Genomic DNA, 20,226 nt, shown 5'->3' on the forward strand with positions numbered 1-20,226 from the left:
TTTTCTGTGTTAACTTCGTTTAATTTAGCTAACATATATGTTAAATTGACTTTATTATTGCTTGTTTAAGACACGTGGCACAGTGCCCCATCAAGAAAATGATCTTAAAAATTCCCAAACAGAAAAAGATAAAAAAAATTCAAAAGATGATGAGAATTAAAACGATGAAAAGGCTTAAATTCTGAAACCACCACAGCCGCCCTGCCACCACCCCTTCTGCAATGGCCTTACAGCCACCACTAATCGGTCTCACCACCACTAGCCGCTATAGATGTGGCCTGGCGCGAATCACAATGGCGTCACCACCACCGACTTCTCTGGCCTCGCAACAAGCATGACCTTATCTGAGGTTGTGGGGTTTCAAGCATCAACATCTTTAAGCTCGTAGCCATGGCCGCTCGACCTTTGGCCGGCTCAAAAATCAAGGTTTTGAAGGTTTCATAGAGACTTCAATTTTGGTTTCAGCCTTTTTTTTTTTTTTTTTTTGTGTCAGATAAATCTGAGAGAGACATGAGGGATCCATGTCAACGTTGACTAAAAATTGTTCTTGGAAAGCCAGAAAGGCCAGTGTGTGGGTCCTCGTGGGATGATGATCCATCTTTTCACCGGATCTTGGAGAAAGTGCTCCCGACATGCCAATAAGAAGGTAAATTTGGTAGATGTTTTCTTGTACTGTTTATGATGCTCAATTCTTTTTAGATTCTGATTGATTTCTTTATGTGGATAAATTTGATTTGATTTCAAGAATTTTTTCTCTGATTTTAAATGAGGTATACTTTTGTCATTTGGTGAAAGGAGAAAATGAGTAGTTCTTTCTAGCGTAGCGCTCAATAAACATCATATTAGCTATCTTAAAAAAGTAATAAAAATTACGCCAGTATTTTTCATTAGTTAAATTAAAAAAATTGATGAAAGGACTTGATTTTACCAATTTAATAAGTTTTAGGACTCAATTACAAATTCGAGTGAAATTTTAGAATATTTGATACCCTTATTCCAATATTATATATAGGAAGTGTGTTTTAGTTTTAGGATACTAGAGCATAGGAGCATTTAGCGGAAATTTTCAATTGTGCAGCGTTCTCGTAAATTACATTCAAAATAAATTGTAAGTGTTCTCAAGCCAATAAATCTTTTGTTAGATTGAGATATTATTTCGATAGAGAGAAAAGCTTTTGGAAGAGAATGCTTTGTATTGTTCAAGTGTTGAATGATCCAAATGAGAGAGCTCCCTATTTATACAAGAAGTCTCTCATCACTACCGTTGATTGACTATAGATCCAATGTATTAAAATGCATCTTTTCATCTAACAACTACCAACATTAAGTATGGAAATTCTAGAACATGGCACATTTACCATGTCGCCCGCCCTTAGGAGTGTTGTAGAGTACTCAAGAAAACTCTAGAGACCAAGGCACTTCTAGTCTTGTTGTTCTTTCGGGCCATGTTGTCGGTCAGGTAGGTCACGGAACCCTCGGTCCATGACAATTGCACATCTAATCGGATCAAAGTGATACTCAAAAGGTCATGGACGGATCTTCGTGTAATCAGCTTCCCGATCTAACAAGAATTGGTGAAATAACAATCATCAAATTAATAACCTATAATTATCCATCTATCGATGGTCTCATTAAAAGGTTTTGTGCTTGGAAACATTAACAGGTCAAATATTTCTCCCACATGAAAACTGAACAACTAAAAAAAGGGTTGTTGTCCCTGTGTTTTATTTTTATCATGAACGAAACTAGAATGTTCGGAGAATACGCGCGTTGCTACTAATATATATGCTACAGAAAAGCAGCATTAGGGAAGAAAAACAACATGATGAGTTTGATGTTTCCCGCTAGTCAAATCAGATTCGGTCCAATTTGGTAGGACGACTTAGTACTAACTATGTTTTTCCACAGCAGACTCGGACAAGAGCCCTTCTGGCAACGGCCTCCCTCCCAGAAATGAGCTGAACAACACCAGCGATCTCTCCGGTGATGAATACGGTGCTTCATGAGACGCCCCTCTGATCGTCGCATATGATAATATGTCTCCATACACTTGTGTCCACCCAGCAACCTATGGAAAAATGAAGCAAAGGACCACAGTTTCGTTGATCACCGATTAAATTCAATGGGAGGAGTGATGTTCATGAAGGTTATTTACTGAGCCGACCTGTCTTTGCTCGAACCAGACTCTGTAAGGCACGGTTGTGTTCAGTCCCAATTGCTTTGCTAAGTTGTTCACTAGAGTCCTTGATCCGAGTAATGGAATAGCAGAATCTTGATCCCCACTGTCGAGTTGCAAATGAAAGATCAAACCAGGGTGATCATTGTTCCCTCACACATAGCCTCTTAAGGGATGTACACAGTTCCGAAGAATGCCATTTCTTTGTTTACCTGTAAACTAAAACGTGGATTCCTGACTTCACTAACTCCCCCAAAATCGTAATGGTGGGTATCTCCAGATTTTGATATTCATATCTGACGACCCTGTAGCATGCAAGAATCGTGAGGGAATTCAGACGGAGAAGCACGAGAATCTAGAGTCATTTAAATCGATCAATATTAGGAAGAACCAATCATATAATCCTATTATAACACAACAAGGTTATGGAGAATCTTGTCCGGAAATTGGGAAATGTGGATATATTTTGACAAGACTCATCAGGATTAGTCACGATGCTATCCAGCCATGAACTTGTTTCCTAGAAAATGAAGGTCCAAGGAAACAGTCGATCCTTACTCGCTGCAAACTGTCCATGTAGAGATTCCAACCAGCCGAGCATGTAGAGCCTCCTGCACTTCTTTCCTGTTCAAGTACTTGAGGGCTTCGTCTTCTACACATACATCTATCTTCTCTGTTTCTTGCTGGAAGCAGCATAATCACAAAAATTCGAGAGGTTGGAAGGGGGCCCAAAAAAAAAAAAAATAATTCATCAGAATGGTTCAAGAGGCTCACCAGCTTATTCAGAACTGCAGACTGTGAAGAAACTGTCGACAAACAAACATCAAGTGTGACATCGTACGTGTCAATGAATTTGCTTATTTCTCTTGATGATTCACTGGCGACACGAGAGCAAACAGGGGTGAGGGGGCCGCTCTGTGATTGTCTGCGAATTTGGGAGTAATTGCATATGGTGTTGAAGCTTTCATAGGTTGCGTCCGATATCAATCCGTGAGACCAAAAAAAGTCCGCCCGTGAGTTGAAATCGGTGTTGAACTCGAGAAGCGGATTTCCTATCTACAGTGAGCATGATATTTGTCATCTCAGTAGGTATCAATCTGATGATTGTGATATGGTAATTCAAGTATGTAGATTTTCCAGTCAAACTCACAGCAATTCCCTTCAAATTGAACAACTTGGACTGCACGATGAGCAATGCAAGCTGTGGAACATAGTGACCTGGTAAGAATAAACAATTAGATAGAAGTTAAAATTCTGCATTCATGGAGCTTCCGATTAATTCAACCCCGCGGATCGGTATTTACAAAATCTTAATCACTACCAGTTCACCTGCATAGCTCTCTCCTGTGATGAATAAATCTCTCTCCTTGTATTCTGGGAATTTTTCAAACCAGTTGCGGAGGAATGCGAGATTGTCTATTGCTGAAATGTGGAAGCATTGTTTAGCTGGTATCATTACTACTCAATTTCGGCTTCACATTACCTCTGTAAATCATTGCTGCAATTTAATTTGTTAAAAATATATTGCAATTTGCAAGAACAAAAACCTGTCATCTTGTCATCGACGGACTTATAATAGGAAGTATTGACAGAGTAGGAGAAACCAACTCCTGCAGGAGTTTCCAGGTACAGCATGTTTGCTTCTGCAAATAATTTGAAAATTGCAAGAATGAGCCAATTATTGAATCTCCGAAGTCGGAACTACATCACAACGAATGGACCAGCGAAAATAATATATCTGATACAAGGTCCGATTCAGTTTCCTATCAATTTTAGCTTTCGCAAAGAGAGGCAGGATATGAACGTGGATTTAAGCTGCTAAAAGTACAGGATTGACCTTTTTCGCCCTCAGTTTGTTTAGGGGGAATTATGCTCACCTTTATTCCAGCTATAGTCATTTTTCAGGAGCACATCTCCACTGGGCTTGAATGGTCCATGCTCGCAGAAAGCACCAACTCCGACCGATGAACAACCTGGCCCTGCAAAATGCAAACCCAACACACAAGCAAACTCCGGTGTTTTTCAACATGTTCATTTCATATCTCACCATCATTCACTCGAATTCAGTCCAGATGGCTTTACCTCCATTGAGCCAAAGCACAAGAGGCTTCTCAGCCGGGTTGCCTTCGGCTTCAGCGAAGTAATAGAAGAGAGCTCTCTGTTGCTCCTCATCCACGGCGACGTACCCTGCATACTGGTGGAAGGTGACCTGGGGCTGTCCCGGCAAGCTGGCGATTCTATCAGCAGCTGAGGTGGTGTTCAGTGCTGAGCTCGAGCATATTCCGGTCAGCGTTACACACAGTGTTGCGGCGATAAGCCATGGCACTAGTTTCGGATACATGGTGAGCGCGAGTAGGGAGAGAGAGAGAGTGAAGAAAACGCAGTCAGAGCAAAGAAGTGGAGAATATTTGGGTGGAAACGTAAAGTTTGACTACTTTGCGCAATTCTCCAGTTTCACATTATGACTTTTTGTTTTTTATAGGTCTTCTGTTTTGTATCTTTGTTTTCTGGAAGATACATTTGTTTTTTTATTTCCTCTTATTGACCAAGTCAATGCTTACAATTTTTCGTGTACAAGAGCGAATCCTTTTTAAGTAATATGCAACGGCTATACGACATGACATGATGTATTATTAACCAAGCGTCTCATGCTAGGGGCAGCTACCTCGTGTTCCGAAAGGAAATGATTCCTTTCTATTTTTTTTGTTGGTTGGGGGGAGGGTGAGTGGTTGTGGGAGTAGATAGGAGGAAATGATTTCTCTAAGAAAGAAAAGAAGAAAAAAAAAGGTAAATAAAATTCATTAAAATAAAAAAAATAAAAAAATTTGTTAAAAATTCTAAGCATGTAGATGGAGAGAAGAGATTGATGTTTTTTCTATCGATGAAAAATGTTTTCTCGACTTATTTAATTTTCTTGAAAGTTATTTTCTAAACGGAGCTTTCATGTTTTTTTTTTCTCTTTTTTCCGGAGCTAAAACAGGTGCTGTTGCAAAATTCAAACAGGGGAAACTTCCCCGGTTTGAATTTTGAAGGTTTAGGAAAGATGCTTGTTGCCAACTCTTAGAAGAGTCCAAAGGATGTCGTCGCCCCTTTTCAACGTTGGATGCGCATTTGTCCGCATCCCATTTGTCTCGGAAATGCATGGTAATCCGCAATGCGCGTGATCATAGTCTTCCCCGATGTTAATGAGTTATTCGCCGGCCGTACTCGGCGGCACCAAGAAGAAGGAATTGCTTTTGCCATCTGAATTGCGGTGACGTCGCCGTTGGAATAATTAAATATTGAATTACATCTTCGTCTTCATCGAACGGCCTAAATTTTTATGACATTTGACAGTGATCTCACAAATCTCACATGATATAAGAGCACGGGGTCCTAAGTTCAAATCCTTACGTGCCCCTATTTACCTATATTGAATAAATAGATGAACATCCAACATCGGTAAGAATTTCATAACAATAGATGGCTTGCGCTTTTTTCACTCATTTATTGACTTTCGACACTCCCTTTTATATTGAATTGATACCATTATCCATAATGGGTCCCCTTCTTTATTTAAGATTTTTTCTTATCTTTTTCTTTCGTCCTTCTCTTTTGTTTCAATTTTGCTGGAGAGGAACCTACCCACGCTACTCTCAAAACACATTTGCTGGGGTTAAATTTGGGGTCCACTCTTGATTTAAGACTAATGCTTGCCTTCTTTTTTGATTTTTTTTTTTGTTTTCTTTCTCCATTTGGTACAAAATCGGTGTACCTCTTTTTTTGTCAAAAAAATAGTTTATTTGGTAGATAGCTAACTAATTATTGTGTTTCTATCAAAAAATAATAATTTTTCTTAAGTAAAAAATCCAACTAAAGGACCCGAAAGTGCCATCATTTTCTCAAATAAAGGCTTGAAGTAGATTTTGTTTGAAATAAGAGCCCGAAATGCTCTCATTGTTTCAAAAAAGGGCCCGACCAAGGGCATTTTTCGTCATTTTCATTTATTTATTTTCCTTTTTTTTTCCCTTCCCTCTCTCAAATAAAATTCTAATTGTTAGAAAATCGAAAAAAAAAAAAAGATTAAACTTCATGAAATACTTTATAAGTTTTGATATAAAACCAGAAGGATGAGATATCATGAAACTATCCACAACTACCTTGAACTCAAATTAATAATAATAATAATAATAATAATAATAATAATAATAATATAATATTATGAACGTATTTTTTCTATCTATAAGCATGTGTAGCATGTCGAATGACATCAAGAAATATAGAGAAACAAAAATCAACTAGAGGAACAAGAAGACGGCTCAACGTATATAATTACTTAGATGGGACATTCACGTCCGCCTTTTATTGGGTGCCCAACGAAAGCAAAGCAAAACGGGACAAGTGTCGCTTAGCTGCTGCGCCACGTGTCAACACTAGTAAGTCCATCCTTGAGCACCACTTTACACTTACTATAAATCAGATAATCCGTTCAATCTCAGGCTCTTTGTCATAGATGCCTCTGTGGACCTCATGCTTTACTTGGCAGTGATTTCCCTTTCAGGAATGAGGTGAAGAGCTGCAGCGACCTCTCCGGTTGCGTGGCCGGCGCAGTGTGCGAAGCTCCTCTAATGGTCGCGAACGCCAACTTGCCGTACTCTTGCGTGTATCCAGCAACCTGTTATCGTTAGTCGCCGATCGTCAAATGCGTGAACAATTCATGGCATATGTCCGTGATTCGGCATCACACCGAACTTTTTGAACATCTATCTGTCTGGATGAAAGGGACATCAGAACACAACACAGATTTTCCTTGAGGGAGAAATAAATAGATTGACCTGCTTGCTAGTGAACCAAGCTCTGTAGGACAAAGTTGTCTTCAGTTTCAGCACCTTGGTTGCTAAGGCGTCGACCATAGTCCGAGTTCCGAGGAAGGGGATGACCGCATCTAGATCCCCACTGCCACAAATCATAAGAAAGAAAGATGATTGATCACAATATGATCTGTCAGAAATTGTAAGAGCCAATCAATCTTAGAGGAATATTTGACGGTGCACCTGTAAACTAGGACTCGGAGGCCAGACTTGGCAAGTTCTCCCAAGACCGGGATCATACTTATATACCGGTCCTCAAATCTGTAGTTTTCAATGATATCACTGCATATGAACAGAACAGATTACGGGTGCGTTTGGTTCAGCTTTTTCAAGAGGCTTTGGGAACTGCAAAGCAATTTAGACCAAAGGCTTTGGGGAAATGCAAACACTGCTTGGTAAAATCTTTTTGTGGTTCGACCTATGTCCTTGCTTACCATGCTTAGAACAACATATGACAGAAGAAGCTCATGCTGTTTGATGATTGATCATCTGTTTTCAATCAATCCAAGTTTATCATTTTCCTAGTCCATTTAGTCCTTTCATTCTTTAGCAAGAAAGTTTCCTTTGAACAAGAATTGAGTGAGATCAAAAGAATTGCTGCTTCTAATTTTACTTCTACTGTAACAAGTTGCAATGCTATGCCACTACTTCCAGGGAGAGACAACAAGAGAGAGCAGCATAAGTACTCGCTGCACGTGTTCCAGTGTCCTACTCCGACGAGCTTGGCGTGGAGTGCATTCTGTACGTCTTTACGGTTGAAGTACTTAATGACGTCCTGTTCTTCACAGGGATCTTTAGTGTCCAAAAGGCTCTGTATGCAAAATTCAAAATGTGGGAAACAAGTTGAATGAGGTTCCTGAACATGGATATAGGAGTTCTATCTGGCAGTTACTGATTCGAAGCTTGGTCTCGGTCTCGCTCTCACCTGATAGTTGATCAAGTCTTCTGATGCAAGGGAGGATGGCAATGAATGCCCTGAGGTGAGCATCTTGTAGAAAATGTTCAATTTGGATTGACCCGATGTTAGGCAGAGGTCGGCGAGGATGTCATACTGATCGATCGCATTGGTATCATTAAGTTCTTTCGCCACCTTTAGTGCAACATATACACACTCGGAAGTCAGAGCCTTCGATCTGATTTCACCCAAAAGCCGAGTGAGGTTACAGACTTTTTGGAAGAGTAGCTCGGATCGGTCGGATATGATCCCGTGGGACCAGTAGTATGTGGTCGGCATGTTCATGTCGACTTCGTAATCCAGTAAAGGATTACCAATCTGCAAATGATTTTGTGGCCACATAAATATTCAAAACGGAGGGTAAAAAGCAGAATAATAGTTGATAAGGGCTTTGGCGTCTCCTGGAATCGATACATTTTATCGACTAGATCTGATTATAATTTTGAATTTGCAATTCAAAGGGATCAAATAGGAAACGATACTTTGAATCATAGAACTGTTAATGAAATAAACTAAACTCACTGCTATGCCCTTCAAATTGATCTCCACCTTGGACTTGAAAATGAGCCGTGCAAGTTCAGGCACATAGTGACCTGGGCACAGAAAACGATCAAGTCATCAATTGTCTGGTTGGTTTCTTTAGATCTGCTGTAGAAGTCCTGAAATAGATACATGTTTAAACAATTGCGCAGGTAAATTCACCTAAATAGTGGAATTTGACTAGACAGACTCCATAATTCAAAATATTTCGCTCAATCCGATCAAATTAATATCTACATGTACGACTGAATTGGTACCTGCATAACTTTCCCCGGCGATGAAGAAGTCTCTCCCTTTGTACTGCGGGTATTTGGCGAACCAGCGCAGCAGGAACACTAGATTGTCTTGTGCTGTAAGAGAAAGTGAAGCCATTTATCAGTTGCATTTACGATGTCCACGGTATAAGGTAACTGCAGTGATTATGATCATAAACAACCAAAGCTTCATTTCTCTAGCCGATCGCTATACCTGCTACATTGTCATTAATGCCCTTGTAAAATGACCGATCAGTTGAGTACGAAAAGCCGACTCCCACCGGAGACTCCAAGTACAGGAGATTGGCCACTGCAGCATTTAACCAATCACAGTTGTCAAATTTCCAGGAATGCAGGTGAAAAGTTTCTGATGAGGAAGCATTAGCTTCTATCTCCTTGCTAATGAGCACTTAATCAGTGTCATATTAAAAGAAAGTCGGGATAGGTTTGTTCTGTTCACACCTATGAAGTGGCTCTTGAACAATGATATCACTAGATTTTAACTTGTTTAGTGGATATCTAGTTGCTGACCATTATGAACGTAGACAAGAAAGAAGTTTGTCATATCAGCTAAATGATTTGAATTCGAAAAGTAACGTACCTTTGTTCCAGCTATACTCATTTTTAACCAGACCCCCTCCCTTCACTTTGAAAGGGCCATGCTCAATGAAAGCTCCATACCCTAAAGAAGAACAGCCAGGCCCTAGGAGAAAAGGGAAAAAAAAAACAGGCAAGACAAAGTATCAGAATGATTGATCAATTTGGCAGTACCTGATTAACAGATCCAATAATTAAGGTTTGATGTTCATTCTGCTGCTGTAATAGAAGGATGAAGTACATGGTGGTATTGCATTCTTTCATGAAATGTACTTAGAGCCTTCAGTCAGAGAAGTAAGAACAAGAGAACTTTAAAGAGGAGACAGCATTGAAATTTTCCATAAGTGACTGGGATCCGCAGTTCAGTTACCTCCATTTAGCCAGAGAACTAGAGGCTTAGAGGCAGGGCTTGTCTCTGCCTCCACAAAGTAGTAAAAGAGTGCCCTTGGTGGGTGGTCACCCACAGTGATATAACCTGAATAGTGGCCGAAACTGACGCTCGGTTGACCGGGCAAGCTCGGGATTCCATCGGAGAGGGATGTCACTGGCTTGCATGCCTGCATGAGGATTGAGCAGGTGATTACTAGTAGGATGAGCCATGGCCGAGACATAATTGCTTGAGAGTGAGTGAGTGAGCTGCGGGTTTCTTGCTTTGCTCATGTAGCCTGGCCCTGGAGGGTAAGTTGCTATTTATAGAGACTTACCCAGAGGAAGGGCCGAGGGTACATTGAAGAAAAACACAAAAATCCCAAGACTCATGCATGCTCATGTGTCCTAGCTAATGGTGCAACACATACCAAATCATCTGTGATCTGTTCGAGGTCGGCTGGCTTCTTTTTTGGATTTTAGCGACAAATAAGTCGAGCTCGAGCTCGATAGATATCTGGTTCGAGCAGCAACTGACTTGTTCATACTGAAAGATATGTTCAATACGTACATTGTCAGCTTGTTTCGTGATATACCAAACGTTTGAGACATAAAGTAAAATTTAATCCTTTACAGACTCAACTAAAGTAAAGACCATTAAATTTCCGAGTCGAGTTAGTCGGACAGACTCAACTCAACTCATTAACAGTGAGAGGAGGAAAAACATTGTTAAAACCCACCCTATTTCACCAAGACCCAGTGTGTTTCAAGCATTCCTGAGAGGACTCCAGATCACATGGCAAGACAGGCCAATTCACACCACTGTAGTTTCATTTTCATATGAAAATAATATGACTTGCAGAGGACGGTCCAAAGATCAATCGTAGGCCGAGTCATCGGGTCGGGTCGCACATTGTTAACGCCAGGTGGTATTGGTACTGAATTGTTTGCTAATGCGCAGGGGAAAAGCTCGACCTTGATGTTCTTTTTGGAATAAACTTGTGATTGCAGAAGACAAGTCTATTATTATTTGCACAATACATGCCCATGAAAACTTGCGTTTCGAACGTACAAAAGTCGACAGAAGAGTGTTGGTAGTGGTACTATGCTCCCCCATGATTCGAGCTATTGGCACTGCAGGATGGCACTGGACATGTCTACGGGCTGTGGTTTGATGAAGCTCCGACTGTAGATGAATGCCGAAACTATTTGTGTTCTTGTGTTCAATCATGAAATTGAAGACTCGTCCAATGCGACTTTTTCAGACTGCATGTGCTTGCTGACGAATATTTCTTCTTGTCTCAAACTTTAGGTCCAGTTTGAATTACATTACAAAATTTTTTTGTCTCATAAAAAATCCAAAACTTTAGGTCTAGTCTCGATTCTATCCTAAACTCTTCTTTGATCTCATAAAAAAAATCAACAATTTTTACTTGAGTCCCTAATTTGCCCCATTAAACTTTCGTCCAAAATTTCTCGTTGACAACCAAAAGATAAAAAACTCCCAAATATGAGATGTTCGAGCATCGGGAGCCGAGCATCTCAAGTGGGAGCTCTCCGGCCGCAAGAAACGGAAGACTCTTGCGCACAAGAGATTAATGATTGAGCACAACAGCAAGATCCCCACGCGAGATGAAAGGAAGACTCTTTTAAGAGTAAGAGGAATGGAATAAATCCAACCCCAATCGTTATAATTTTTACCCGGATTTCATATCTAAGAAAACGTTGTTTTAAGCTGACGTGGAAATTCAACACCCGTCAAGAGTGAGCAAGCTTCGCGCAAAGAAACATCTCCCGTGAAGATTCATGGTGCTTAAGAACACGCACGCATAGAGTAGTGGCATTAAAGCAGCGAAGTAGCTTTCACATCGGACAATACCAACAACGAATGATGGACAGCATGAGACGCTGGCTTTCGACCAAGTATACAAGGCGTCAATTCATCTTAACTTCGACCTGTAGCTTGTACAACCTTACCTTCGACCAAGTCGTATTGATGAACACTTCGATCGAAGCAGGGGAACGGTGTCAATCCGTTCGAATTAAGAGCACGAGAATAAAATCGGTTCGTGGTTGATCAAACAGTTGTTACAATATGCACGATTGCTGCAGAAGGAGAAAATTACCAAAAAAGTAACAAATCTATTACAATTATGTCAATTCAGTTTTAAATTTTTTTTTTGCCTATTCAGCCTTGAAACTTTTGCAATTGTGTCATTTCGGTCCAAATTTTGGCTGGCCAATGCCGATGTGAACGCCGATCGATCGGCGATCAAATATTTTAATATTTTTTGAATTTTTATAATTTTTTAATAATTTTTTTCTTATCTTCTATTTTTTTTTCTTTGGAAAGAGAAAAAAAGGAAAAAAAAAATTAGAAAAATTCAAAAAAAATTATAAAAATTCAAAAAAATAATAAAATATTTGATTGCTAGCCGACCGGTGCTCACGTGTCAGCGCCGGCCGGCCAAAATTCGCTGGATGGACTGAAATGACACAATTACAAAAGGTTTAAGACTAAATCGGCAAAAAAAAAAAAGGTTTAGAACTAAATTGGCACAATTGCAATAAGTTTAGAATTTTTTTTGGTAATTTTCCCCGGCGGAAGTTACTTAGGCCGTGGAAATGGAGGAAATTATGGAGAACCGCACAAAAAAGGGCAAAACTCGATCAAATTTTTCTCTAAACTATTTTCACTTTGAAGCAATGTCCTTCTATTTTTCTTTTGTAGCTTGAGGGTTAAGTATGTGATTGGGAATGTACGTCGTGAATATTGGTGTGTTGGTCAATTCCGTGTCTTGATTCAAGGATCGATATGTTTGAGACATTCCAAAGATATCATATATAATCCTGTCAAAATGAGCCATAGGCTTATTTTTTAATCAATATTAAATGGGCTGAATTGTTATAAGGAATAGTGATATTCATTAAATGGTCATAAATAGGTTTAGAATGATAAAACAAAAAAAGAATATGGATGTTTAATGGGCTCACAACTTACTTAGAATCAACCCATCTTTATGATTATTTTTCCATCATCTTTCACGATCGCTTGCTTTACGCTCTCACCTCAATTTTTGTATGAGTTTTTGTAAATTTGGTCAAATATAGAAATATGTTAACAATATGAATTAGATCGGATATAAATTTGATAAGTATTTGATCAGATATGGATCACTAAATTTGTATTGTATGAAAATAATTCAAATCGTATTAAATATGTTAATTTAGATTGGATCATTTTCGATCGATCCATCCGTCTTGCGGATCTAATCAAATCCCACTCCCACTGCAACCGCTAGTGGGCGGTCCCTTTCCCCACCATGTATGCCCTCTCATAGATCGATGGCAATGGCCCACGCATCATCGCTGTGATGCGGCTACTTCGTCTAGGTAGTGACCCGGCGTAATGTGGTCATTTTCAACCTCGTGTGGGATGCTTTGTCAGAACTTTGATTCGTGCTTCGCTAGTGCTCTATTCTTTACACACTGTTTTTCTTTAGAGGATGATCAATTGCAAGATGGAAATTCAATGCATGTCGGTTCTCGCTCTGAAACCGAAAATAAAATCGAACAAAATTGATTTTCAGTTTGTGGAATCAGGAGGCGAGCCGGTCCACCTGAGTACCGGCATGGTCTCTCTTTTTGCTCAGAAACAATAAGTTTTTCTGAATTAAAATGTATTAATTCTTTCGTAGATAATAAGAACTACTATGCTGGAATTTGATAATGTAAGACTTATCTATTTGCTGAATATAAACGGATTTCCTACTTAATGTGAAAACTTAGCATGAGTTCCTTATCCCGTCATAAAAAGATAACAAAGATTTAGTTTTTTTTTTTTTTATCAAAAACAAAGATTTTAGTTACTTTCGAGTTTTGATCGTGATTTTGGATTGGCTTCAAATCTTAGCAGAAATTTCACAAGGCATATTGCATCTGCCCTTAATGTAGCTTTAAGTTCTATAAGAGAAAAAACTTAAAAATGAAAACAAGGCAGATTGATGCCAGCAAAATCGTCCCGAATCGACCGATTTGATTCTTGAGTTGGACCGGGACCAGCACTCACCCTAATTTTCCTCCATATCACAGGAGTTCTCAATCGATAAATTCCAATATGGAACTTTCTTGGTATAACGATCAAAATCCATCCTAAACTTATTGTATGGACATTAATGTAGTCCTAAACCTTTCAATTTCGCCAATATAATCCAAAATCTTTGCGTGAAATCCCAATGCAATCTTTCTGGTTAATTATAGCCTTAAATTGCTGCTGTGAAGTCCAATTATGATCGGTCATCCTATGTCATATTCGGCATGGACAACTTTTTTCAAAATGACGTCCTACAGGGGTCGCCACATCATCGATTTCCAACGGCAGTTGGACGGAAAGACCACATTGAAGTTTCTTCTTGAAGTCTAGGACTACATTAACAAAATTGAAAAAACTTTAGGACTACATTGTCATTTGTACAATAGGTTTAGGATTAAATTGATAATTTCCCGAAACATTGGAGACAAAGGGAAGCATGACACATGGCTAGAGGAAAAAATGGTACGCCCCTTTCCTTGGTCATACTAATTCTAGAAATTGACGACAGGGATTGGTTATTGATACCATCGGGCGATATAAATGTCCACATCAAACTTAGTAAAATGAAAAGAACGCGAATGGTTCCCACCTCGTGATCTTACATTTCTATGGACAATATCTGGGGCGACTCAATCATTAAGAGGCTTCTAGCATTAAGTACTATGATACTTTAGATGTTCTTGCAAAGGAGGAATTATTCACCTGAGAATTTGCGACAGGCACGGCTACGCGCGTACTCAAGGATTTTCATTCAACGCATGGTGTGAATACTTTCGCGAATGATGATTGGCTATTATAAAATTATTTATGCGAGAATATGTTTTCAATCAAAGGTCACGTCGCCATTTTTTGTATCCCATGAAATACTGAAAAAAAAAAAACATTACGTCAGTATTTCCCGCAAGCCAACTTGAAAAAACAAACTAGAGAAATTGTTGCACTAATTGCATGAGTTTTAAGACTTCGGGGCACCATGTAGACTTCCACTCGCAGAGCGTAGCCCCGACTTTGGTTGCGAGCAATCCTCGTGTGCCCAGATCAATTTGGTCCGGTCGCGGCTTGCATTCTTTGCACAATCGAGGCATCGGGAGATTTCTAGTTCAAGATAAATCTGGTAAATATAACTATTATGATCGAATAACCCAAAAAAGACCACGTTCATGGAAGACTAGGGTTTGAACTCGTCCTAAAAATCTTTCTTCCTAGCCTTTCGAAGCACACCACATTCGTGGGAGACTAGGGTTCGCTTCCACATGTGACAAATGAGATGGAGGGGACAACTTCGAGCACTAAGGGTGGAATAGGCATGCAATGCCAACCATGATAGATGCACCACTTCGAGCAAATTCCTTTTGGACCACCCATCCCGGGCCGACTGTATATAGTTCATAATGCCGCCTTTTGAATCCATCAGCTCGTCCCTGATTGCGACAGCCACTTGAGCGAGGTGTCGTCTCGACTCGACTCGATTATATTCTTCCTGTGTGATCGTCGTGTGGACGAGTGTCACGTCCTTTAGCTGAAATTTCTTTTGTTCCTCCCTGCTGATCTTTTTCCAGGAAACAATCAGAAGGAAGATTATCATTAAAGATTTGATGCTCCTAGGGTTGATGCCGACGCCAGTTGCCTATAAGCAAAACTTCAGCAATTCTCCATCGATTGATCCGGAGGTCTCGGGCCCTCTTGCCTGAACTTGCGCCTGCTTAGATAAAAAGTATCTCCGCTTTCCCAACGATTGTAAAAATTGCCCAAACTTTCTACTCGAACGACCATAGGGGTTGGTGTGGTGGTATGACTTGGTTAACAGTGCGCACGTGTACGATAGACACGTCAGCAAGACGAGACGCTGATGCCGCTCCTTGCGAATCGATGACGACGTCGTTTTTGAGCCTCCCGTCTCGAAATCGGAAGAGTCGGGATTTTCGAGTCAGGTTCTGTTTTTTGCCTCGAAAGAAAATCATTGGCTCAATGAAGTGAATTTTTCTGCACCCGTTTCTGGTGAACAACGAGAAGCACCAGCTCCTCAGCCGGCCCAGCCCAAAGCTCCATTTTAGGCCACAGCCCATTCCGATGCTTCACGGGCCGCACTTGGCAATAATCCATGTCGGCCATCGCCGGCATGACTCGATGGATCAGAGCCCATTGAAACCGACCCGTTGGAAATTGCGAATTCCACGTGACTTCTATACAAAGTTCCTCCATCTCGCTTGATCAGGGAATGGTAAAGAATTATTGCATCCATTCGATTTGGAAAAAAAAAAATGTTGCATGGTCCGTAATCGTATATATAAAATCATCTGAACAGTTAATCATGCTAATCCCACGGTGGGACCCATAGTAGTTCCGATGACCCACCACCATCAAATGTGGGTCAAATATGGATTTTAGGCTCATTTTGCCACATCTAATGATGGCATGAGACCAATAAAACAATCTAGGCATAGTTGGAAGATACTAATAGCTTTTGACATTGCACTCATTTTCACTTAAGAAAAGTTTATTAAGAAAATGCGTATTGCAAAGTAGACTCATAAAATTTGATATCTCAAACGGTGTGAGGTCGATCTACAAATTTCATATACTAAGTGACTTAACAACTTATTGATCGGATGCTGAATATGGCCGCTCCATTCGAATAACTACTTAAAATCCGACACGTCAATTAATATACCTTTGACCAAAACATAAATAAAGCAATATACCAACTTTGGTAACTAATCTTATAAGATTAGTTCTCTTAGGATTATGCAAATGCAAACCGAGTGAATAGTTTGGCAGAAGTATTAGCTAGCACAAAGAAAGCATTGAAGAGCAAGACACTGAGAGTTAAAGATGAACATCATCGGGGAACAGAGAGTTCACATCGTCTCATCAACCACCATCAAACCTTCTTCTCCAACCCCTCGCCACCTCCGAACCCTCAACCTCTCTCTCCTCGACCAGCTCTTCCCTCCATCCTTTGCACCTCTCCTCCTCTTCTACACCAAACCAGGCCCTGGAAACGGCAGTGAGGAGCCGCTCTCCAGCCGCATGCGAGCCCTCTCTCTCCGAAACCCTCGCCGATTTCTGCCCGTTAGCCAGTGGGGTCAGGAGTGGCGCGTGCATCGACTGCAACGATGAAGGCGCATACTGGATCGAGGCGAGGGCCAACGTCCGCCTGAATGACTTTATCTCCCGAACCGAAGTAGCCTTGCTCAACCAATTCCTCCCTCGCTTTCACGCTGAAACGTTGCATTTGGTCGCGTCGGGATGCATGCTCATCGTCCAGATCATGACCTTCAGCTGCGGCGGCATCCCGGTCACTCCCTGCACTTCGCACAAGCTCATGGACGGGTCCTCGATAGCGTGCTTCCTTCGGACCTGGTCGGCCAGATTAGCTCAGAGGCTCGAGGGATTAAACCCTCCGAGATTTATCGGAGATTCTCTCATGTGGGCCAGGGAGTTGCCACTCACGTTGTCGGATTACACCCCCCGGCCAACTGCGCGACGAGGAGGTTTGTGCTTCATGACTCCAAGATATCCGGTCTCAAGGCCGAAGCAGTTCGTTCTTCCGTCCAGCCAACTCAGTTCACAAGAGTCGAGCTCGTGTTGGCGCTCATCCTTGGATGCGCCTTCAAGGCTTCGAGATCCATAACCGGGTCTTCCCGTCCATCTCTGTTGCAGTACATGGTGAACCTTCGCGACAGGATGTCGCCGGCCTTGCAGGAAATCGATGTCGGGAATCTTGCCTGGGTCATCAACGTTTCATTCGAAGGCAGCGAAACGACATTGCAAGAGCTGGTCTCGAACATGAGGAAGGAGACGATCAGTTTTCGTGACCTTGAGGCCTGCGGTTTCGGAGGGGATGAGGGCTTTTCGAAGGTGTGCGAGCCGGTTGGGAGTAAGGATTCTAATCAAACTTAATCTTTAAACCAGATCAAGTTCCGATAGCGCGATGATTCCGGTCCACCCGTGTGTCGCATGTACCTATAGATCGAAGAGTTCTGACATGATCCGTGCTAAATTGCAGGGTTAGGGAACGTGATGGGCGAATGGAAGGAGGAGGCGAACTTGTACCGGTGCTCGAGCTTGTGCGGGTTTCCGTTCTACGAGGTCGACTTCGGGTCGGGGAACCCGGTCTGGGGGACGTGCCTCAGGAACATGAAGAACTACGTATATCTGATGAACACGAAGATGCGGGACGGGACCGAAGCGTGGGTCACGCTGGGCGAGCGAGAGACGGCAGCCTTCGAATGTGACGAGGAGCTTCTCGCCTCAGCCTCGCCTCAGCCTCGCCTCAGCCTCATTGAATCCCAGCGCCGCTCGTCACGTAACTCATCCTTCCCGGCTCTGAAGACTGTCCCATATTTTTTTTTAATGCATATCTACATTGCTCCAGTGCGCTCAATAAATTCAGCGTTCAAAGGGGGAAAATTTTAAAAAAGCGCTTCAAGTGTCCTCATTTACTCAAATAAGAGATTAAAATGAATTTTGTTTCAAACAAAAGCCTGAAGTGTCATCATTGTCTTAAAGAGGGGCTTGAAGTGGCTATGGTTGTTTCAAATAAGAGCCCGACCTCACCGATTGGCTGATTGGAGAAATTTTATGGACAATCAAGGGCATTTTTGTAAAAATATAAATTTAATCTAAATTTTATTAAATTAAATTAAAACAAAAAAAAAGTAAAAAACAAGCGGAGGTCTCTGACCTCCCGCTTGTGCCCGTCGCCCCATAGGTTGTGGGGCGGCGGCCGCCGACTAGAGGCCAAGGACCTGTTGGCCCTCGCCTTAGCGGGGAGAGGGGCACGACCCTCTCCTAGATCCGGGCAAGGGTCAACGGCCCGAACCGGGGTCGATCGATCCGAGGATTGCCGTCTACGCCTGTCCCGGCCGATGGCCGAGGCCCTCTCCCGATTGAGGCTAGGGCTAGTAGGCCCTTGGCATCCGGTCACCGACCCTCGCCGAGGCGCCAACAACCACAAGCAAGAGGTCGGTCCTCCCGGATGTGTTTATTTTTATTTTTATTTTACTTTTTTTTTTTATTTCAAAATCTCTTGAAAAACAGAAAAGGAAAAAATAAAATAAAATATATTAAATGACCAAAATGCCCCTAACTAAGGTGAGTTAGGCTCTTTTTAAGACTAATATGATCACTTGGGACCTTTATTTGAAATAATATGCACTTCAAGCCCTTCTTTGACACAATGAGGGCACTTTAAGCTCTTATTTGAAACAATGTCCATTTCAGGCCCTTATTTGAGAAAATGAGACATTTTGGGCCTTTTTTTTGAAATTTTCCCCTATTAAAATCCCGAACAGTCGCGGGAGTGTAAAAAAAAAAGGAAATACTTTCCTAAGAGTACCGTTAGTGACAGTACAATCTCAACCTTAGATTCACACACCATCATCGCATGTTACATAAAGCACTCATTGATTGGGAGATCGTGCGGTCAAAAATACTTAAAGTGGCAATATTATTGTGTCATTACGAAAATCTGATGTCGTTTTCTTGCTTAATATATTTTTTGGCATGTCTTATTTTTGACTCTCCTCTTTTAGACTTTTGCTCTGCCTCTTTGCGGAGAGAAGGTACCGATTGTGATAAAAGCAACGAATATGACGTTGAAAAATAAGGATTAAAGTTAAGAGTTATAACCTAGAAGTAGAGCCACTTGTAGCGATCAACTTTTGACCGCTCGGTTATATGCTGGGAATGGCGGATCATAATCTCAACGTGAAAGAGTATTAAATCCATGCGATGGACATCACGTGACAAGTATTATCGACTATCGGGCTAGCAACTCTCAAAAAAATTGAGAAATACTTCCTTACTATGAGAGTTGGTACAATCTCAGCCATAGATCACCCACCATCATCGCATGTTATGTATAAAACACTCATAATTAGGAGATCATGTGGTTAGAAATAACCGACAATCTTGTCAAATTGTAGACTAATAGTTTCCAAAAAGATTTTCAACTCTCGCAACCGGTGACGACCTATTCAATTCCTACCAAGTGCGCTACTTGCTCCTAATTGCAGTTGAATGTCTAACGGTGGATAATTCAAGTCTAAGTTATTTTTTTGTCCATCGCTCAAACTTATCGGGTTGGAGGCTAAATTAACAAATTCCGTCAAATTAAATTGGATATTTTTCATATAGTTAAGGGACTAGATTGAATATTATCAAAAATTCAGGGGCTACATTGAATAAATTCAAAACTCGAAAACGACATTGCACATTGTGCTAAAGTTGATGAATCACATTGAATAAATCAAAAGTTTTGAGATAATATTACACATCAAATCAAAGTTCATAGACCATTTATATTATTTTATCTATTCGGTATTTCTATATAAAGTGTCCTAAGAAATGAAAATCTTAAAAAGTTCTCGATCAATGATAGAGGTCCGTCA

At 41.0% G+C, this 20,226-nt stretch overlaps 2 protein-coding genes and 1 pseudogene across 3 annotated transcripts; 1 reads left to right on the plus strand and 2 right to left on the minus strand.

Moving 5' to 3' along the window:
- Positions 1-1,824: 1,824 nt before the first annotated feature.
- On the minus strand, positions 1,825-4,545 carry LOC115732219 (serine carboxypeptidase-like 45). Its single transcript, XM_030662878.2, has 10 exons — positions 4,259-4,545; positions 4,054-4,155; positions 3,724-3,819; positions 3,506-3,598; positions 3,327-3,394; positions 2,951-3,232; positions 2,735-2,859; positions 2,389-2,481; positions 2,165-2,282; positions 1,825-2,068 (listed from the first exon to the last, which is right to left on the minus strand). The coding sequence occupies exons 1-10, from the start codon at positions 4,515-4,517 to the stop codon at positions 1,889-1,891; spliced, it is 1,416 nt and encodes a 471-aa protein (XP_030518738.1). The 5' UTR covers positions 4,518-4,545; the 3' UTR covers positions 1,825-1,888.
- A 1,888-nt stretch (positions 4,546-6,433) lies between these two features.
- On the minus strand, positions 6,434-10,166 carry LOC115732165 (serine carboxypeptidase-like 45). Of its 2 annotated transcripts, XM_030662842.2 has the most exons (10): positions 9,743-10,161; positions 9,377-9,478; positions 8,990-9,085; positions 8,779-8,871; positions 8,504-8,574; positions 7,952-8,299; positions 7,713-7,837; positions 7,210-7,308; positions 6,991-7,111; positions 6,434-6,830 (listed from the first exon to the last, which is right to left on the minus strand). In XM_030662842.2, the coding sequence occupies exons 1-10, from the start codon at positions 9,981-9,983 to the stop codon at positions 6,684-6,686; spliced, it is 1,443 nt and encodes a 480-aa protein (XP_030518702.1). In that variant the 5' UTR covers positions 9,984-10,161; the 3' UTR covers positions 6,434-6,683. The 2 variants fall into 2 exon arrangements, 1 of the variants encoding a protein (XP_030518702.1); XR_007196739.1 differs by lacking the exons at positions 6,434-6,830; positions 6,991-7,111 and having other exon boundaries at positions 7,461-7,837; positions 9,743-10,166.
- A 6,497-nt stretch (positions 10,167-16,663) lies between these two features.
- Positions 16,664-18,629, plus strand: LOC115729864 (annotated as a pseudogene).
- The last annotated feature ends 1,597 nt before the right edge of the window (positions 18,630-20,226 follow it).

This window comes from Rhodamnia argentea, chromosome 10 (genome assembly GCF_020921035.1).
Source record: "Rhodamnia argentea isolate NSW1041297 chromosome 10, ASM2092103v1, whole genome shotgun sequence".
NCBI lineage: Eukaryota > Viridiplantae > Streptophyta > Magnoliopsida > Myrtales > Myrtaceae > Rhodamnia > Rhodamnia argentea.

Coding starts and splice junctions, on each gene's coding strand:
- LOC115732219 (XM_030662878.2), bottom strand. CDS start 4,517: ATGTATCCGAAACTAGTGCCATGGCTTATCGCCGCAACACTGTGTGTA. Junction 3,599..3,723: donor CGTCGATGACAAGATGACAG/GTTTTTGTTCTT, acceptor TCCACATTTCAG/CAATAGACAATCTCGCATTC. Junction 2,482..2,734: donor ACATGGACAGTTTGCAGCGA/GTAAGGATCGAC, acceptor TGCATGCTACAG/GGTCGTCAGATATGAATATC.
- LOC115732165 (XM_030662842.2), bottom strand. CDS start 9,983: ATGTCTCGGCCATGGCTCATCCTACTAGTAATCACCTGCTCAATCCTC. Junction 8,300..8,503: donor TCAATTTGAAGGGCATAGCA/GTGAGTTTAGTT, acceptor AATCATTTGCAG/ATTGGTAATCCTTTACTGGA. Junction 7,309..7,712: donor CACTGGAACACGTGCAGCGA/GTACTTATGCTG, acceptor GTTCATATGCAG/TGATATCATTGAAAACTACA.